The 22,172-nt window shown below is 41.9% G+C and overlaps 1 protein-coding gene across 1 annotated transcript; it reads right to left on the reverse strand.

Moving 5' to 3' along the window:
• Positions 1–617: 617 nt before the first annotated feature.
• GAS2L3 (growth arrest specific 2 like 3) lies at positions 618–15,197 on the reverse strand. Its single transcript, XM_013948042.2, has 8 exons — positions 15,168–15,197; positions 14,001–14,169; positions 13,219–13,337; positions 11,591–11,732; positions 7,912–7,975; positions 7,109–7,244; positions 5,702–5,809; positions 618–4,917 (listed from the first exon to the last, which is right to left on the reverse strand). The coding sequence occupies exons 1-8, from the start codon at positions 15,195–15,197 to the stop codon at positions 3,490–3,492; spliced, it is 2,196 nt and encodes a 731-aa protein (XP_013803496.1). The 3' UTR covers positions 618–3,489.
• Between the last annotated feature and the right edge of the window lie 6,975 nt (positions 15,198–22,172).

A 22,172-nucleotide genomic window follows, 5' to 3' on the forward strand; every position in this document is an offset into this window, starting at 1 on the left:
CTAACCTAGGAAGCAGGAGCTTTATCCTCATTCAGATTCAGACACATATTTCCCCAGAATGTGTAATACCTACCTGCAATGAAGGCAGTTCTGGGGTAGGAGGAAAAAATATCCTCCTTGTCTCCTTCTGAAGCTTTGCTGGTAAATGACTTAAGACTCCCTGGGACAGAGAGGAGGCAAGATGTTGTAGTCAGATGGGGAGGACACTTACCCAAGAGAGCAGAGCTTTCGGCTTTGTATTTTAATCGGTCTGGTGAGAGTCCACCACCTCTTAAGAGCAAGCCACAACCACCACCTCTGCAGAGCCTGCTCCTGTAGCAATGAGTATGGTAGATGCTCTGAACATGCACATGCTAGACAAAGCTTAAGTGGCAGGATACGTATATCTATATGGTTAGGCATCAGTATCAGACTGGCAAGAAGCCACTCTGGAGCAGGCAGCATACTGAACGTTTTTTAAATCAAATGGGGAGAAAAGCTATTTTAGGTGACTCCAGTGCAAACACCCAATTCTCCTCCCAATGAAACCAATGAAGCTTCTGTTATTGATGGCAACGGAAGCAGGGATGGGTCAAAAGTTTATTGACAAGATGTAAGCATGGAAAGCATTGGCACAAAGGTGCTTTATATTTCAAGTACAGATGCAAAGAATAAAACTCTTGGAGGTATATCTGAGGCTACTCAGTCCTTGGCAGGTAAAAAAAAGAGTAGAAAGCCCCTTCTACTCAATTAGTTTCTCACCAAATCCAAGTTCTGAGTAAAGAGGTCTGAACTCCAAATAAAGCAATGTATTAGATACAGCTATTTGTCTTTATCATAGCCTGAAATGGAAGATATTATTTATGTGGTGGTACAGTAAGAACGTAAGCCTTCTAAAATAAATAAATGCATTCTTTCCCTCCCTGCAAAAAGAGGTCAGTAGAAAAAAAAATATGTGCATGTAAAAAAGGTGCGGTATATGTTTATTTAAAATAAGTACTTATACAGAAAGACATCAATAACACATGGAAAATTCAGATTCTTGCTCCAAGTTATCTTTTCTTCACAAAAAGTAATACAAGCTGAAGATTAGACTTGCTATTTGGCAATGTAAACTTTGCAAAAAGATTATATATTTTGATTAAGAGGTATTTTGTTACATTTTGATCATTGGCTTACCTCATTGCCATGTGACAGACTTAGTTAGCATATGGCTATAAAGTTGGAGACTGCAATATTTCCAGAAGTCAGACCACGTTTGAATATACTTTCTGTATTAAAACAAAAACAAACCAAGCCCACCCACATACAACAGCTGAACTGTCCTTAGATTAGTTGTTCAAGGTTTCAATTAGAAAAAGGAATTTTTTGCCTTCTTCAGTGCCAGTTTCCCAGCTTACACTTTTATATTTCGTTTTGAAGTGTAAAATTCGGTCTATTACATGACATAATGGATCACAAAGATGAAGCCATCCACATTGTTTTCTCTGAAGTCATATTTCAAGAAATTAGATGCCAAGATAGCATTACACTGGAATCCAAGGTCTCAGTTTTTAAAGTACTACTAAAAAACCTGTAAGCAGTTCAGAAAGAAACCTCAAGAATTCAGGCATTAATCTGCATGAGACATGCAACTCCCTATTTAAAAGCCTGAAATCAAAAGCAAGTCACCAACTATAAAATGCTTTCAGTGTATGAGACAATGTGCCAAGTTTATCAAACATGAAAGCACTCCACTACTGTTAATACTATTCTTAACATTTACAGTAGTGACTTTGACTAGTGTATATATAAAACAAATAAGTGATAAGATCTCACCCAAACACACAGTTTTGTATGTGAGCTTGTGGGACTTGTGTCCATGTTATTAAAATAGGTCTTTTTCTTTCCTATATTTTGGATATAGTTATTTACAGTTTATTCCCAGCAGGTTGTAACTGGTACCATACAGTAGATATGCATAAATAGAATCATAAATAAACAAAGCTAACAAGGTGCTCAGAAAGGTAGTTATGCGACTTTGCCGCTGCAAATGAGAACTCATTATTAGTTTATGGTGATGGTTTACTCTAGTTCTGGGAAAAATATTAAACATACAATGCCAGAAGCTGCAGTTTCCATTTGTCTCTCCTGCCCATAAGTAAACATCCTGGGAACAGAGTGAAAAAATAGCAGTCTCTGGAAGTCCACAGTGTCTCTTCACAGAACTTGAGAGTTCCTCAGTGTTTGTAGGACTAACCTTTCATTAAACCTGAAATATCTCAAGCAACACTACCCCCCAAAGACAGTGAACAGACAATAGTTTCTATTCCCCATGAAACCCACTTCTGTGTGGAGCATTAGGTAAGGGTTGAGCACCACAGACGTTTAACCCACTGAAAGCCTTCAGGAGTTGTGAGTGTAAATGGCACATAGTTTTCTGGCACTTTTAGGTGTTTTAGGGCAAATGCAGTCCCTGCTCTTCAGCTCTTTGGGAAACTAACTACTCCTCACCTCCAAAAGGGTAATACCAGAGCCAGAAATAAGGTCTCCATAAACAAAATGAAAAAAAGGCCACTGCTCACAAAATCGGCTTCTAGCACTGAGAAGTCTTTTAGGGATTCAGCTTTACGTACAACTCCTGCAGAGCAGTAGGGCTCTGCCTACGCGGGTCGGTACTCACAGCCCCATGCTGCGGGAGCAGGAGTTGCTCGGGGGCTCCATCCCAGGGGAAAACACCTGCCCAGCACCTCAAATTTTAAAAGTAGCATTGCTCACTGAAGAGATCTGCCATGAATTTGCGAGGCTAAGGCACAAAAAGAGATAGCGATCGAGGCCATGATATTCCACGTCCAACTCCATGATGCAAACCCAAGAGGCTTCATTTCCGTGTAAGTTGAGGCCACTTTAAGGCATATTATAGGGGACACAGTAAAAACTGATAAATGCAACAGTCAAATCTAAACAGGACTAGAGATTTCTTTCTCTTTTTAAAACAGGTAAGCGACCCAAATTTGGGTCTGGAACACTGGTAGACAAAAATTAATAGTTTTATTTGAGGTACTAGGACTTGTATCGCATGTGCCCAGCTCTGTCGCTTGTCACAAGCCTCAAAACAGATGTGCCAGAACAACCAGAATCACTCAGGCTCTGCCCTGGGTAAAAACTCCTTGAATAGACTTAGCTCCCTTCAAAATGAGCAACAGCAGCAAAAGCAGCAGCCCCTTTTCCCCTCTCCTCTCGCCTGCCCTTTCCCACACCAGGTCAGGCTAGCAGCAAACAGGTACGTTCTGTATTACAGAGTGCTGAACAGCAGGCAAGCTTACTTCTAAATATATCAAGATAGAAGGTTTTAAACCACAAAATACATACAGTTCTTACTGTAAGTTACACAGCAAGACGTACATTATACCTAACATTTCATATGTTAAATGTAGTGTTATTTAACGTTATTTTCCCCCTCCTCTGTGTAGCAGATACAAGAGGCCCCTTTGCAAGAAATTAAAACTTCCACAGCAGGTAGCAGGTATTTTACTTTCTGGGCTTTTTACTCCCTGTCATAACAAAATAGTGATCGTCTTGCCTGCTCTTTGTAAGGGGGCCTTTTGATACACCAGGGATCCCTTTGTTATATGCTGTTGCTGATTTTCCTTTAGAGAGTGCCTTCTTAGTCACTGGGACAAAAGTTTCATTTGCTTGAAAGTTCTTGGTTGCAGGCTGACTTTTTGTGGAAGGCTGTGCTGGCTTTTTGGTCATTGCCGCTTTGGCTGAAGTTTGAGGAAGCCGCACAACAGATAACGGAGTGCGTTCAGAAGGTTTCGATGACGTGGGTCCAACCTGAAGGCTTTTACTGACATTTTGGGCCTGTAAATGCTCTGCGGCTGTCTGCTTATTGGCAGCAGAAGATACATTTTTGCTTGCGGATACCAGTGTAGGTGATGATTTTGATGCTTTATTAACTGCAAGGGAAGGTGTAGAAGCTGAGTGTTTTAGGACTGAACCAGTTTTAAGGTTCCTTCTCTGGTCAGAAGCTGTTTGTGGAGCTTTCTGAGGATGCCAAGACCCAGTCCCTGAAGTCTGAATAGTATTTTCAGAAGGAGGTTTCACAAGGAGCTGCTGAGAACGTGCAAATTTGGCAACGGTACGCAGATTTGTAATGGGTGGCTGTGCAGACTTTAGAGCAACAGAATTAGCTTTGGTTGTAGTGCTAGATACAGATTTGCATTTAGAAAGGACACACTTCTGTTTTGAAGCTATCGTTTCATCTGTTCCAGGCAGCTGAGGCAGCTGTTTCATGGAGGACGAGAGGGTAGACTGTAGCCCTGTTCCTGGTGACTTCTGGGTCAGGGCAAATTTCACCTTAGGAGCATCAGGGGACCAAATACGTTTGCACAATGTTTCAGAGTGAACAAGGGCTGTTCTTGATCCTGCAGGACCCTTGTTTACATGCTGCACAGGGCGTGAAGGAGCAGAACCTGGTGAATTGTGTGCAGGAGACTCCAGCTTCTTTGAGGTGCCCATTTCTGGTTTGAAAGGAGACTGCACTCCTGTGACTGAAGTCCCCTGTAATTTGGACCTGGCTGACAATGGTTTGGCTGTAGAGGATGGGTGTGACGGTACTTTTGGTGATGCCAGGGCAGGGGACTGAGAACGTTTAGATAAAGCTTTCTTACCACCGGTCCCATGGGCAGCCTTTAGACCTGAAACAGGAATAGGGGGTTTTGATGGCGGCTTTTGAAACATATTAATTGCTGACATCGGATTCATGGAAGGAGGTTGCTGACTTCTAGCTGAAGAGTTGGGGACCCTATCATTGGTGATCCCTTTCTGAAACGTCAGGATTTTTTGTTCCAGAGTTGCAAATTGAAGAACTCGGCACGGATCATACTTAAGCAGAAAACCTTGAAGAGTGTCCCAGCCTCCACCAACACGTACCATCACATGCTTGCCATGTAGCATCTGAGAATGGAAGTCGGGGGAGAGAAACGAGAGAAATATCTGTCTTTTTGCAGCAGTATCTCCTCATCTTACATTATAATCTACTGAAATTGAATAAAAATAGGACTTTTAAAAAAGAAAAATTATGTAATATGTGAGGTGTATGCTCTCCAGATATTGCTAATAGACATATCTCCTGCAGAGACAGTCATTATGTGTAAGGAAATAATGAAAGCATATATAGGAGCATATACAGGAGACAAGTTGTGCACACAAAAGTAGAGGAAACCAAAACAGGTACAAAAAACATTTTTATCCCTTCTGTCAGCATCTTTATTTAGTAAAGAGAATTTTGGATAAAGGCTTTGTTTAAATTAGGGAGGTCCTCAAAATTTTTTAATCCCACAAATTCTTATGCCTGCTTAAGAAAGCACTCAGCTATTCTGCTAGTGATAAACCCCAAGTGCCCAGATTTTGACCAAGCAACATTCTCAGATTAAATCTCTGTTGCATTACCTTTCTTTATATTTCATGTTCTTACTGAAAATTTAGAAAAAAACACAGAAAATCATTAACTCACTTATACTTTAGCATGGCTGTTATTGTAAAATCAATGGTTGTAAAATCAAATTAGCTAGACCTGCTTGAGTAGGGGATTGAATCAGGTGATCTCCAGAGGTCCCTCCCAACCTCTGTTACTCTATGATTCTAAAACACTAAAAAACATTAAAAAACAAGGTATTCCAACTAAAAATATTTCTCTCTCCCTTCTGAATAAAACTTGGAATATTGAGAAACTACTTACTCGTATGAACAGTATTTTATCTCCCAGCCTATAACGTCCTTCAGACAAGTATTCAATTGAAAATCGATGGGAACAACTACAGGGAGGATCTTCTGCTATATGTTTAACCTAGTTATTACAGTTGAAAGCATCTGTTAGTATTTTGACAGAAGCATGTGTTTAACAGTTTGTGTTACATAGTACACCAAGAGATACAAATATCTTCATCCCACAATCGAAAGAAACATTAGAATTCTATTCCCTCACAAAAGAAATCTCAGCTATATAGAGCTTCAAAACATAGAATAAAAGATCAGAAGGCACATACATATACAGAAGACAAATATTTTGAGTTGCTTAGATCTAATTTTCATTATTTCCTCAATTTTAACATATTTCTACTTTCCATTTTAAGATTTGTCTATAATAGTGTGCATAGTAGCATCAAATCCCAACCACATCCTCGTAAAGACACTATTATGGTTGCAAGAAACTGAAACAAGTGCCTGGGCCTCTTCTGTGTCTGAATCAGTGTTCAGCAGAACCAATGCCATTGCTATACCTGACTCAGTGGTACTTCAGCATTCTCCCAAGTTTTTTATAATTTAATCTTCTATGTGACACCCAGTGAGAAAACCACTAAAACCAGAGGAAGGTGGTCACCAAGTCAGTCCAGAGTTAGACAAGATGTGCCTGTTACAGTCACTTATAGAGTTAAAGAACTGGAAGGTCAACTATTGCCAAGCACCAACACTAGTCACCTTTCAGAGGGAGAATCTGGTGATTGATGTTCCAAATGAAGCAAAAGTTTTACATACAACATCATCAGGGGACTTTTATAATAAACAAGTTTTAAAGTCTCAATATGTATTTTTAAGCAAAATAGGAGAGTTGTTTATCATTCCTTTTGGATCAGTTCACAAGATGAGGAAATTATTTCCTCTTCTGCATACATGCTCATTTCCAGTTGGTACAGCTATAGAGGTTTTATTTAAAGTCTCTCTTTCAGAAATGTTTTATCAAAGTCTACTTTTCACATTTGGTGAAGTTTGATGAAAGCATCAAATTGAAGAGCAGTACAAGTTCCAATCATAGAATACTGATATATAAGAAAAATTGAATGATGAGAGGTTATTTCTTATACTCAAGGAAGCAGTGAAAAAAAAGGAAGAATGGAAGATCAAGACAAGTTATACGTACTGAAGCATTAACTCCAAAATATTCATGACAATGTTTTGCTTACATTTAAAAAAATCTTCTGAAGAGGTGCATACCCTTCTGTCTTCTGGTTAAAGGGGTTCATGAACATTAGATGAAAAATTATCTACGCTTACTGAGCCAGATCGCATAAGTACTAAACTTAGAGTCTGATTTAAAGCCCACCTCACAATAAGTGAGGTAGGGCAAATAAGTGCAAGTAGTACTTACTGCCTCATGTAGCTCCCCATGGTGACATGACTTTGCTGTGCTAACAGGCAATGTTGGTCCAGAGGTCATTAGCAGTGTTTCTTCTAGCTCAATTTCCTTCTCCAGTTTCACTAGCACAGGAGGTTCAACTCCATACCTCAACACAAATACATAAGTAGAGATTAGTTGCTAATCTACTGAAGAAAACAAAGAAATTAATGAAGACGGACATGTAAAATGCTGAATAGCTAGAGTGACAGAGAGCAGCACTACATCAGTCAGAGCAATAGCTGTCTTGGTGATCCAAAAAGAAGGAGTAGCTCTGAGTTTCTAGAAGTTGTCCCAAAGATGGTCTTAGAGATACCACAGAAGGCAGTAACAGTACTGTCAAACCTGTGCAATTTAGGTCACAACCAATTTACATAATCTATCTTAAAGCTTCTTGTCCTTACAGAATGATAAAGAGCTGATTCATATTCAAAGCTTCCATGCCTGCCCAAAGCTTTAAAAAAAAAAAAATCATATTTAAGGTTCACTGAGTTCTTCAGGCATACTTCCAAGATGTACACTTATCTATAAGCTGAATGTAGCATTCAAACATACAGCTATAAAAAGCAGTATGCATCAGCACCTCTCCATGAGATGATAAATATTTGAAAAAAATATTCATATTGTAAGGTAGGCCTAGAAGAGCTTTTTCTGCACAAAATTAGCACCTACTGCACTATACTTAACAACTGCAGTTCATCTTAACTTTGTTTTAACTTTTACTTAAAAGAATATATTCGTTATTCCCTAGTTAAAACCCTGCATGGATCACATACCTGGATACAATGCGACCAATTTCCAACAGACAGAGATACACTTGTCTTGGATCCTTGTGCAGAACTAAAAGGGAGGGGAAAAAAACGGTATTTACTGTAGGAAGGCCTGTGTAATTAGATTCAGAGAATGGAAGATATGGAACAGATGACTACAGCCAAGCCATCTCCTACACAAAGGCAAACTACATTAGTTTACTAAGCCAGTTTGAGGTGTACTGTATCATGGATAAGTACTACATGCTTTTTAACTCTTATTCTCTTTGAAAAATTGTCTAATCCTATCCTGGCACTCCTGAAATCAAATTCCTCTCTAACTCTTGAGAGAAACACACTTTAGCTGGTTTTATGTGATTCCTTCTAGATTCAAACTGGAAAGCAAGAGAGCTGAGAGCTTTCCCTTCTCTATTGCCAAATATGTTTTAGCAGTCTCAGGGATCCAGAGCATTCAACAGCTGGAAATAGGCAAATATACTTTATGGTTCATATGTGCGTGTGCAGACACAGGTACAGTCTATAGATGAACAACCAGAGGAGACCACACTGCAAGGGATCTTGCTGACAAGTGGGTGGCGATACAAAGCCAGCCAGCCTAAACAGTTTAAACCATGGCTGGGAAAGGATAATCAAGATGATTGCTAGTATTTCAGCAAGTGATAGCTGTTTTTTTTATTATCCCTTTAAAAGTTTGGGTTGCCAGCAGGGTCCATCCATGTGGCTGATTTGACAGGCAGAAGCTCCTGCCTGCGCAGCTGCCCTAGGAGACTTCAGACTGCCAGCTGCAGCCACCCTGTTGAGATGTCCACACCCAACCCTGCTGTCCCTCCTTTCCTCCCTCCCTGGCAGCATGTACTTAAACAGTTTTACATTAGATTTTGCTTCTTAAGGGCTGTGCCTACAATAACACAGCTAAAGTGTCCCACCCAGAGGCTGCTTTGCACCCCCCGTTCCCAGGTCAGAGTAGCTGGGACAATTGCACACACTTGACCAGGAAGGTACCAAGTCATGAGTGGAGGAGCTGAAGAATGAGATGGAAGGGTAGGGTGACAGCCAAACAGTGTATCGATGACCATGGAAGTTCTTGGTTTTCTTGACAACTTTAAAATGAAAATGTTAGTTGATTTTTCTGCTGCATGAAAGAATCAGAGAGAAGGAAATCAATGTCTAGTTTGGGTTGAGGTTTTGGGGGGGACAGGGGGCTTGTGTGGTTTTTCTTTGTTTTTTTTTTTGTGGTTTTTTTTTCTATTAAACATCTACATTTAGGGGTTCAAGCAGAACAAGGGCCACAGAGAAAGAAATAATTCAATATCTCATTCACAAGTAATTACTTCATCCTTGAAATTGGAACGCACTCAACATTTTTTAAGTCCACTAATAGTAGTATGAATGCACACAAAATAAACAAATCCACAAACAAGCCCTGTGCTTTCTTAGCCAACTGGAAATACTGTCTAATAATTCAGACACCAAAAGTCAGGAGAAAGGATATTCAGGCCCCCCCCCCCCAAATTCCCTTCAAATATAAGAGACGGGAAAAATGTATCTACAATTTTTATATGGTGCACCTTTTATCTATATAAACAAGTCTGACTTTCTTCCTACTGCACAGTAACAATATTCAGTAGAAACTGGAAACTCTGAAGAAAAACCCAACAAGCCAGCTCTATATTTACAGATGACATCTAACATCATGCTGATGTTCAATTTGATATTTAAAACTGCTTTGCTTTAAATAAGACTGAGGTATTTCTTAACATATAAACTGAGTAAAAAGTCAGATGTTTCTATTTTCATCATTGACTTCAACTTGTAAAGGCAATTTTTAAAGTCTACCTTTAAAAAGATCTGATAACAAAGGATAGATCTAGAACAGGAATTTGACACAGCCTTAATTGAAAAGGTACTGGAGGTTAATTTTTCTTTTGTTCAGAAGTTGTTTTGCCAACTGTAACAGAAATAGTATAAATTGCCTGAATCCAGAAGAGAAAAAAAATAAATATCTAAATATACCCCTAGCAGAAGTCAAGAGATCAGGCTTGATGTCAGTGTTGTGCAAGGACATCCCATGACAGCTACTCTCCCTTTCTGCTATCTCAAGAGCCATTTAATTTCTTTCCTCCTTGGCTTTCCACATTTTCAGGATGTGTTGCAATATATATCTGATAGAAAAGGACAACTGTCAAGTTTCAGAGACAGCCTTTCCCCAGTTCATTCATAGAGAATAACTTGAAAGTTCGATGGAGAACATCAGTGGAAATAATGTCTCATCAAGGAGGCTGCAAGTCTGCTCATCTGACTGCCAAAAAGGCTCAAAGACGGTATTTATGCCACAAAGCAAGCTTGTGTTGAGAGTTATAACCAGACTTCAAAACACTTTTTGGCTATGAGCAAAAGCCACAGCGTTAGGAAATCCCATCTGCATATCTCAGGGAGGCTAAACAGGTTTTAGTTACGCATCCAGTTAAGGGAACTAAGGTATTTAAGCAATGGAATTCATACAAGCTGAAGTGAAAAGTATTAAAACTAATTTTCTTATAACTCAGTTCTCCTACTTGTCTGTATTTCATGGCACTTAAAGACAGACTCCCTACTTAAATCAGAATGAGAGACATGCAAATAAGGATGTTTACTCAACTATTTAAAATAAGGTTGATCCAGTAGAGAAGGCATGGGCAGCCCAACTAGCAAGGAGGAGAGCTTAAAAGACATACAATTAGTCAAAGCAATGTCTCCCATTTAAATATCATTAAATGGCACAAAGACTTCAAGAAAATCTAGTAAATATTGCAACATATTCATTTGATTACCAAGAACATAAAAGAACCTTGCATTTTTTGGTGTGCTGCTTGACAGGCTGATACTTTGCAACTTTTTTTGAAAAGTATTCTATTTGCCACTGAAAGGTTTGTATCAGTTAGCTTTTACTGACATAGTAGCTGGTAGAAGAGTATTTCCTTATTTGCTAAGTTTCTCTTAATTAGCAGTCAGAAATTTTACTCCATCTGGAAATATCAGTCCTGTGGCTGTTTGTTACAAGGTACAGACTGCGCACTGGGGCAGGCATGTGCACATACACAGCTGGCAATATTTATTTTCATAACTATCTTATTAGACGGGAAAATACAAATAGCTTACTGTTACGTCAAGTAGGTCCTGAAGTAAATGTTAATTACCAACAGACTGTTTTCACTTCAGGCACAACGCCCTGATGTAGTTACCAAATTTAGCAGTCATGAATGCGTTATTCTGAGTGTTTTCTGCAATAAGAACGAGCTCAAATACCAAATAAAGGATGTTATTGTGAGTTGACTCCATGGCCTCATGGTCTTCCAGCATGGGGAAAGGGAAGGGACACAACACTTGTTTTCCGTCAGTAAAAAGGCCACTGAGTAACAGAGAAGACATGTAGCAGTTCGCTGCACAGCTCCCACTTCCCCCTTCCTCCCACACTGCAACTTCCACAAAGATGGAAAAGCATCATTCAAACTAGAGCAGTCACTGAACTGATCTTTCAAGACTTTTACAGGAACACTCCCTTAAAATAAATAAAATCATTAACTGCTTGCACAAGACGGGAACAGTCATGACAAAGGCTTCACAAGACTATACGCAAGAGTTCTCCGTGACCCAGGTAGTTAGGCACATACAGATCAAAATAAGTCTTACAAAAAGGTAGATTTACCTAAACCTTCAGATTCAAAGAGATAAGTCTCATCAACTCCAATGGCCCTACACCAGTTCAGAAAGTTGGCAGTATTATCTCTAGCAAAGAAAGATCCTGATGGAGCATCCTTCTTGCACGGAACTTTTCTCATTGGGAAATTCTGCCAAGGGAAGAAAACAAGATGTTCATTGTGCACATCAACACAGCCAACAGATTTCAAAGCACATTTTAAAAGGAAAATAAACCCTAAATTCAGAGTACAGAAACAGTGATTGGTAACTATTTTGTATTAAATAAATAACAATTTAAAAAAACAAAACACATATGCTACTACAAAGGCAATGTTAATGCAGATCACATTCCCCCTTATCTATGTGAACAGTCACTCTGAGTGAGCAACCCTCAGCTCCGCAACCTCTCCCAAAACTGTCCATGCAGTTGCCTCCCCATTTCCCTACATGATGGGTAAAAAGTCTTGCTGGTGGGCTCACAAATTTAGACAACTATTCCCTTGTCCCACACTCTGTTCATGGCAGTAGAATGAGCACAAAGAACCCTAAACCAATGAAACTGTTCTCAGCTGCCACATTTCGACATCTTCTAGAAAGCAGAGGGAATCAAAGGGGAGCAAGGGACAGTTTACTTTAATGCAAATCAGTATTTATTTTTAAACTGGTATCTTCAAAGTTAAACAAACAGGCTTGAAAAAATGTACTCAAGTTGGGCATCTTATCCTTCTTAAAAAAGAAAAAAAGAATTGCAGCATTCATACAGCTCTCATATAAATCCCATTTGGCATCCTAAGACCGCTGTCATGTTCCCCCCCATTAGCAATAATTCTAATATTAGCCCTTCTATTACTTACTGGCAAATATCCATTATTTAAGACCTGCATTTCCTAAAACTAAGCATCAATGCCACCATATATGTAAAACAGTAAAAACTAAACACAAAAAGGTATTTGGATATGGTAAGACAAGGTACTGTCCTATCAATTGGTGCATGTTAGTTAATGATCTTCTAGCATTTGACAAATCCAAGCATTGCCGTAACTAGACTGAGTACCTAAACATTGAACGTATGCTACCTGCCCTACTGTTACCAGCTTTACAATCCAAAGTTACAGAGCAGTATTTTTCATCGTATAAACACAGACTGCAAGTTGTTTGGGATTCACATTTCAGCTCAGCCATAGTTCCTAACAGGAAAGCTGGAGCCCTTCTCCAAGTACAACTCAATTTGGATATTTTCATGGCTAACTTATATACTAGACTTTAGCCCCCAGTTTCTGGCATAAAATATACCACTAAATGCCAGCAGATACCTTGTTACCAGCCCACCCTGCTATTATCCCAGGAACAATCAGAGTCCAGTCTTGCACTGGACCTTCCTCTGGCAAGACTTCTCCTGAAGTCAGACTAACTGGGAACTTAGTAAGGACCTTAAGATTTGGTTCACAAATGGAATAAATGTTATTTGTTGCATAAACCTAGTTTATCCATCTATAAAGCCATATTGTTGTTAATCAATATCTGGATACGCAGCAGAAAAACACAAATTTGGGAACTCTTACCTGCTTTTCATTTTAGTACTTCTTACAACTAAGTGGTTTATATATATATATGAAAAAACACAATATGACCCACCCTTAAGTTATTTGAGCTACAACATTTTTTAATTGTGTTTTGAAGAACACCAATCAACTGGCAAAGTAGTACTCCATTATCAAGTTCTTCCAGCAGTTGTTCTGCTGTGACTTCTATTCCTAAAAAAAAGTAAGGCAAATATTAGAGTCACTCCACAGAAGGTAAAGAAATCTCATATAAACTTACTGGCAACTCATACACAGCATTTCATAGTTAAAGACTTAGGTTAGGCTATGGTCCACAAAGGAAGAGAAGTCCTACAATCAATATTAAGTGCCATTGTTGCTTGGGTTCTTATAAAAAGATTGATGAACTTCTTCCCATCTTATGAGCCAGACCACAAAGATATTACCATTGAAGTAATAAAATAATGAAAGCATTTAGAAAGAAATCTCTGAAAGGTTCTTTCTAAACTAATATTTGCTCCTCCTGCCCAACTAGATGCTATAACTATCTATCCCCTCCTTTCCCCTCACAAAAAAGGACTTGACAGACTGAAAATTAGTAGAAATAGATAAGTAAACTAAAATTCAGTAATGTAGTTGGATTTTAATTGGACAACAATATTCAGAAATATAAATTAGAAGGATTAATCACCCTACCTCTAAGAGGTGGAAGCTAATAAAATCTGAAACCAGAGCATGGATTTTAATGTAATTCTAATCATTGAGGCTCAAACACACCAAATCTTAATAGTATTATGAATATTAAGTATCAGCCTTGACTGGGATATTGGAATGCACTTTGAGATTTACTAGACAGTGATTTATTTTTAAACTCACCCAACAGGCCAGACAGCCAGATCGACAGATCTTCTTGCATAGGCACCAAAGTTGCCTCATGCCGCACAGATATCCATTGGTCATATAGGCACACATCTGCCAAACCTGGGCCATGTCTGGGAGTCAGAGGACTTCGCGGACTTAAAGGAAGGTCATCTCCGAACCACACCTGCAGAAGATTTCAGGAAACTGAAGATAGTCAGCTCTAATATTCGCAATCAGATGGTAGAATCTTGCAGTTCTGATTTATACTAAACATCTCTTATTCCAAGAGTAAGTTTTCATTTCCCTTCACATGCACAAAACCAACATAACAGCATCAAGCACAGTCCAACTCTCATTAGTGACTGCTGTATCAGAAGCACCACTGTATTTGTTCTCTTGAGTTCACATTTATCCTTCTGCGGCTACATATAGATTTTATTTGGTTTTCAAATGACTTACTTTTCCTGAATTTTAAATAAAAAAGACATGTATTAAACCTATGCTAGGTTTTTCCCAGCATATTTTAAGTAATAAAATCTGTAGTTTATAATATAATTTACTACAGACTACAGATTTCTCTGATCAAGCATTTTGGATGTATTTTATGTTTAAATTATGAAATGATGAAGTTGAAAGTGGAAGCATATTCCTATGCGAGAACATATATCCTTAGCATTTCTTTTAAGGAATATGTATTTTCAGACTAAAAGCTACCTTTACTTTTTAAGAAAAGGACCACATCGAAGTTTCAAGTATAGAATTTCCAAAGAGGAGGAGTCCTCCCAACATTTTTAGCCACTTTCCTTCAGTTCAGCAAGTGTGTCTGTATATATGTACACATCTGTATGTATTTATATTTTTAAGTGATTAACTCAAATACAGGCTTTAAAAGAAAAAACAATGCATTTTAATCATCATACATATTCTTAAATAATCTCAGCCTTTGGCTTAGAAACCTTCTTAGGTGTCAGCCCTTATGGATATCTGATAAAACACATGGTAAGGATCCAGCATTCCTGGGTTATATCAGTCTTGCCGCATGGCTCCATTTGTAAAATGGGAAAACCATTACATTTGTTTAAGCTAAAGACGTTCCACAGATTCTAGCATTTCATCTGCTTCAGGGTAGATCTTTGCATAAAAAAGCATTATACAAAATTCAAGCAATACAAAAGTATTTACCTGAACTGCATTCTGCATGGTCATCTGCATTTACATCAGTTTCTCCCCCTGGGGAAAGAGAAGAGAATTTTTAATATAGTCACTCCTGCTTTCTTGAAAATCCCAATAAAAACTCACCAGTGCTGTTTTTCCAAAATAAGAGTCAGTCTAAGCGGGGATGGAGGGAGGAAGAGAGAGAAGTATCTTAAGAGCTAAGGTTTTGATCCAGTGTTCAGTCAACTTTCAGAACAATGGTTCTCTGCCATTAAATAAAGTAGCAGTTATTACAGCACAAAGTAGCAACTTACTTTATAGGCATAAATAATACTCAAAGGTTTGCATGATTTCAAGAAGCTGTAAGGCATTTCCTTTACCAAAGAGAAATAAGTATATTTCAAACCATTCTGAGATTTAAAAATGTTGGCATTCGCTCTTTCCTTCTAAGCTATCAAAAGCGTTACCTTGTGCATGCATGCATGCATACAGAATCACAGAATTGCTGAGGTTGGAAGGGACTTCTGGAGATCATCTAGTCCAACCCCCCTGCTCAAGCAGGGTCACCTAGAGCACGTTGCACAGGATTGCATCCAGGCGTGTTTTGAATATCTCCGGAGAAGGAGACTCCACCACCTCTCTGGGCAACCTCTTCCAGTGCTCTGTCACCCTCACAGTGAAAAAGTTTTTCCTCATGTTCAGACGGAAGTGTCTGTGTTTCAGTTTGTGCCCGTTGCCTCGCGTCCTGTCGCTCAGCACCACTGAAAAGAGTCTGGTCCCATCCTCTCGACACCCTCCCTTCAGATACTTGTACACGTTGATAAGATCTCCTCTCAGCCTTCTCTTCTCCAAGCTAAACAGGCCCAGCTCTCTCAGTCTTTCCTCATAAGAGAGATGCTCCAGTCCCCTAATCATCTTTGTAGCCCTTCGCTGGACTTGCTCCAGTAGTGCCACATCCCTCTTGTACTGGGGAGCCCAGAACTGGACACAGTACTCCAGATGGGGCCTCACCAGGGCTGAGTAGAAGGGGAGAATCACCTCCCTCGACCTGCTGGCAACACTCTTCCTGATGCACCCCTGGATACCATTGGTCTTCTTGGCCACAAGGGCACATTGCTGCCTCATGCTTAACTTGGTGTCCACCAGCACTCCCAGGTCCTTCTCCGCAGAGCTGCTTTCCAGTAGGTCAACCCCCAACCTCTACTGGTGCAGGGGGTTATTCCTCCCCAGGTGCAGGACCCTGCACTTGCCTTTGTTGAACTTCATGAGGTTCCTCTCTGCCCACCTCTCCAGCCTGTCCAGGTCTCTCTGAATGGCAGCACAGCCCTCTGGGGTATCAGCCACTCCTCCCAGTTTTGTATCATCAGCAAACTTGCTGAGGGTGCACTCTGTGCCTTCATCCAGGTCATTGATGAAGAAATTGAACAAGACTGGACCCAGTACTGACCCCTGGGGAACACCGCTAGCTACAGGCCTCCAACTAGACTCTCTGCTGCTGATCACAACCCTCTGAGCTCTGCCATTCAGCCAGTGCTCAATCCACCTCACTGTCCACTCATCTAGACCACACTTCCTGAGCTTGCCAGTGAGGGTGTTATGGGAGACAGTGTCAAAAGCCTTGCTGAAATCAAGGTAGACAACATCCACTGCTCTCACTTCATCTGCCCAGCCAGTCATTCTATCATAGAAGGCTATCAGATTGGTTAAGCATGATTTCCCCTTGGTGAAGCCATGCTGACTACTCCTGATCACCTTCTTTTCCTCCACATGCTTGGAGATGGCCTCCAGGATGAGCTGCTCCATCACCTTTTGAGGGATGGAGGTGAGGCTGACTGGCCTGTAGTTTCCCGGGTCCTCCTTCTTGCCCTTTTTGAAGACTGGGGTGACGTTGGCTTTCTTCCAGTCCTCAGGCACCTCTCCTGTTCTCCACGACCTTTCAAAGATGATGGAGAGTGGCTTAGCAATGACATCCGCCAGCTCCCTCAGCACTTGTGGGTGCATCCCATCAGGGCCCATGGATTTGTGGGTGTCAAGTTTGCTTAAATGATCTCTAACCCACTCCTCCTCCACCAAGGGAAAGTCTTCCTTTCTCCAGACTTTCTCTCTTGCCTCCAGGGTCTGGGGTTCCTGAGGGCTGGCCTGATCAGTAAAGACTGAAGCAAAGGCAGCATTCAGTAACTCCGCCTTCTCTGCATCCTTCGTCACCAGGGCACCCACCCCATTCAGCAAAGGGCCCACATTTTCCCTAGTCTTCCTCTTGCTACTGATCTATTTGAAGAAGCCCTTCTTGCTGTCCTTGACATCTCTAGCCAGATTTAATTCCAAACAGACCTTAGCCTTCCTCGTCACATCCCTGCATACTCTAACAACGTTCCTATATTCCTCCCAAGTGGCCTGTCCCCCTTTCCACTTTCTGTATACTTCCTTCTTCTGGTTGAGTTTTGCCAGGAGCTCCTTGCTCATCCATGCAGGTCTCCTACCCCCTTTGCTTGACTTCCTATTCCTAGGGATGCACCGATCTTGAGCCTGGAGGAAGTGATCCTTGAGTATTAACCAGCTCTGTGGATCCCCCTTCCTTCTAGAGCCATAACCCATGGTATTCCTCCAAGCAGGTCCCTGAAGAGGCCAAAGTTTGCTCTCCTGAAGTCCAGGGTTGCAATCCCACTTAGTGCCCTGCCTCCTCCTCGCAGGATCCTGAACTCCACCATCTCATGGTCACTGCAGCCAAGGCTGCCCCCAACCTTCACATCTCCAACCAGTCCTTCTTTGTTTGTTAGTACAAGGTCCAGTAGCACACCTCTCCTTGTTGGCTCCTCCACCACCTGTGTCAAGAAGTTGTCACCAATGCTCTGCAGGAACCTCCAGGACTGTTTGTGCCTAGCTGTGTTGTCTTTCCAGCAGATATCGGGGTGGTTGAAGTCCCCCATGAGAACCAGGGCCTGGGATCGTGAGGCTACTTCCAGCTGTCTGTAGAAGGCCTCATTGACTTCCTCTTCCTGATCAGGTGGCCTGCAGTAAACACCCATAACAGTGTCACCCATGCTAGCCTGCCCTTTAATCCTTACCCATAAGCTCTCGACTCGCTCTTCATCCACCCCTAGGCACAGCTCAATACATTCCAGTTGCTCTCACATTAAGAGCAACTCCAACACCTCACCTTCCTGGCCTGTCTTTCCTAAGAAGCACGTAGCCATCCATGACAGCACTCCAGTCATGCGAGCTATCCCACCATGTCTCTGTAATGGCAATGAGATCATGGCCCTGAGACCGCACACACATCTCTAGTTCTTCCTGTTTGTTCCCCATGCTGCGTGCATTGGTATACAGGCATTTCAGAGAGGTGATCGAGCATGCAGGTTTCCCAGGAGGGATACAAGAGCATCCTCCATAGCCACATCCCATGTGCACTTCCCTGGCTGCATTCACCTGCTGGAGGCGTCCCAACTTGAGCTGTCTTTTGCCAGCTACCCTGTCACTATAACTCTCCCCTTCCCCCATCTTTCCTAGTTTAAAGCCCTCCTTACCAGGTTGGCCAACCTGTTGGCAAAGACACATGTGCCCCGCCTTGTGAGGTGGATCCCATCTCTCCCCAGCAGTTGTCGATCTTCAAACAGGGTCCCATGGTCACAGAAACCAAAACCCTGTTGCCAACACCAGCGGTGCAGCCAGTCGTTAACCTGGAAGGTCCGTCTCCTCCTCCTCTCATCCATCCCCCTCGCTGGCAGGATTGAGGAGAAGATGACCTGGGCTCCCAGACCCTTGACCACCATCCCCAGAGCTCTGAAATCCTGCTTGATGGTCTCCAGTTTGCCCTTGGTGTCATTGGCGCCCACATGGAAGAGCAGCAGTGGGTAATAGTCCGAAGAATGGACGAGCCTAGGCAGTCTTTGCATGACATCTCTCACACGAGCCCCTGGCAGGCCACAAACCTCTCTAGACATGAGGTCAGGTCGGCAGATAGATGCCTCCGTCCCCTGCAGCAGGGAGTCCCCCACAACAATCACCCGCCGCTTTTTCTGGGCGTTCCGGCAAGGCACAGGGTCTGTTGTCCCAGGTACTTCCCTGGCAGCCATGCCCATCTCCTCCTCATCCTGGAGGGCACTAAACCTGTTCTTCAGCTGCAAGTCTTCGGGAGGAGTAGGAGCCTTTCTCCTCCTATGAGCAGTGACCAGTTTCCAGCCTTCTTCTACGGTGTCATGATGTACCGTTTCACACGGCACAGAGCCCTCCAGCAACTCCACTGCTGTGGGGGGTTGGGACTCCTGGAGCCGTACAGTCTCCGAGAATACCCTGTCTATCTCTTGTTCATCTTCTCGGATGCTGCGCAGCCTACTGACCTCCTCCCGTAACTCCCTTACCTGACGACACAACTCGACAACAGCAGCACACCTCCTGCAGGAGAGCTGGCTGCCAGCCCAGGCCTCCCGGAGAGGCCCCAAGCACTCCCTACAGCCTGAGACCTGTAGAGCTGCATCTACTGTCAGAGGGTCTCTCTGGGTCCCAGCCTCTGACACAGCAACTCCAACAGCCACTGGGGAATGCGCTGTGCGGCGTGTCACGACCATACTTGAGGAAGCGTACACCACAGGGAACAGAAACGAAGGTTCCTTCGTGCGCCCTTCTGCGTGAACTGCTGTGCAAACTGCTGCGTCTGTACGCTGCCTCACATACACACATATGCAGCACGAGTTTACATTAAATACTTGGAAGACTATGCCAAACTTTAAAGACGGAAACCATTTTGCAGAATGAGGTTTCTTCTTGCGTGGGTACATGAGAAAAATCCTTGTTTTTATTAATTTCTACAGGGATTCTGACTTAGTTTTCCAGGCAAATAGCACACACCGAAGGTATCAATGGAACAGTGCAAACTATTGCAGCAGTATGGTTATCAGGATAATACCCTTCGAAAAAAAATCTTTAAGGAAATTAATTTAGAGGCAATGTAGTCTACACACTCTCTCCTGAAGCCTACACAGTATTTTGCAGCAATGCTTTCATTAATGGAAAAACCCAGCACAAACCATACACTAGGCTAGGGATCAATAACCCTCTCCATAGAGGCTACAGGTTTAGAGATGTACGTTATTACAAGGTTGGCTGCTTGTGGCCATGCTGGAAGGAATTTCCTCAGCACAGTCCTCCACAAAGGTAGTGGAGGGCACTGCAACCTATCTATGTCTTGAAGCCTGTTAAAAAACAGGTTTCTTGCTCCTTGACTTAAAAGCTGCAGTAGAACTTCATCTTACTGATCAGGCTGGAAATCAGATGGCAGACAGTCACATATAGCTTGAAACCGTTCATTTTCTTGCTAAAAACAAGTAGCTCCACTCCCCTGTCCCTAAACGTTTATATTTCATATGTAGATGTCACTCTTCTCCTCCATCTGCTTCACAACCTAGCTTTCCAAAGCTGAAAGGCCAAATAGCCCGTCACAGAAGACGTAACACTTGTAAAAGACCTTTCCCCTTCTTCTAAACTGGAGAGCAGATTTGCGCTGTTTCCTCCCCGTTTCTTCCCCCTCACTACCTTTAACCTCACATGCTACAGAGGACCACACACATTGGAGAGTCCAACCAACTTACCTCCACGCCAGGCAACTATACAACCCATTCGTTTTCAGACTGAAGCCACTTACTTCTTCGTATCAGGACTGCTAGCACTACTCAAACTTTATCAAAGACACTCCAAGAGACTCTTGCCCCTTCCTTTACTTTTATCTCTAAGGAAGACAAAAAAAGACATCTTCTCCTTGATGTCATTTGTCCGCGTATGAATGAACAAGGGAAGGGCAGGGTATGTACCAAGCATTACTAATGAGCATGTTATGCTTCCCACAGCTTTGTCCAGGGGAATACATTTTCCTTTAGCATAAGAAAGCCATTGTCCCCAGAGAGCTGCATTAAGAGGCTTCATTGATTTAAAAAATAAATAAAACAACAGTTGAACAGCCAGTAGAGAAGCTGCTCTCATTAAAAGAAGGAGCTGCACATAGGCCAGCAAGAGCTCTCGCATGCTAACTGTCAGCAGAAGAACAAAAGGCAGCCTAATTCACAGGGAGCACTCGAAACCCAAACAAAGCAAAATATTCACACAGCAGCTATTGCAAGAATGTCCAGCATCTGCAGTTTTGTGGAATGCCCAGCAAAAACTAGTCTTGAAAAAAAAAAATAAAGGGCATTGAGGAAAGTTGTGGCTCTCCAACTTCAAGGGCCTGCTCTTTTAAAACAAGTTATTTTGTAAGCCCATATGCCTCAGGGCTCTCTAGAAAGTCAAATGGCTTCACTTATTATTACAGCATCTGAATAACATTTAGCAAAAAAAAAAAAAAAAAAATCTCATATCATGGAAAATCCTGAGCGGATTCTGAGCTGAAGGTTTAACTGAGCTTAACAGTTAGCCATTTTCAGATCCCAAACATCATTTTCAGATTGCTGGGAATACAGATTCAAATAGCCTTATCACATACAGGGAAGAGGCATGGGATGAGAAAGACCCACAAATCCGCCACCTTCAAGTAGCCAATATGCACATAAGACTGTGGGGAGGAAAATATTGCAGTAATAGAGTCAAATCTAATTTCTTCTCAAACCAGCAGGGTTCCCTGCGTCATAAAGTTGTACATAATGAATGAAGCAAGTATTTGATATTGAATTCAGGCAACTCCGTTTTTTCAGCTCTCCTTCATGCAACAGGCATTTAGTCTTCAGGGCTCAACATTGTGAAAGAAAAGGCCTTATAATGAGAATTCACTGCACCATGCCCAGTGCACAGCCTCCGGCCATGCCATTCCCATTTCCAGGCCAGCTGATATCCCTGAGGCACCCAGGAGGGCTGTCTTCCTGTCTCATCTCTTAAAATGGGGAAAGCAGTAGTAACATGCAACAGGCTTCCCAACAAGGGGGGCAACCAGCCCCACTCAAAGCTCAGTACATCCAGAGTTTTCCAGCCGCCACCACCACCACCACCACACCCAGAAAACACCTCCTCCTCCTCCTCCTGCCCTTCTGCTACTGCCATCAACAGGCTCCA

This window comes from Apteryx mantelli, chromosome 1, assembly GCF_036417845.1.
Source record: "Apteryx mantelli isolate bAptMan1 chromosome 1, bAptMan1.hap1, whole genome shotgun sequence".
NCBI classification, from domain to species: Eukaryota; Metazoa; Chordata; class Aves; order Apterygiformes; family Apterygidae; genus Apteryx; species Apteryx mantelli.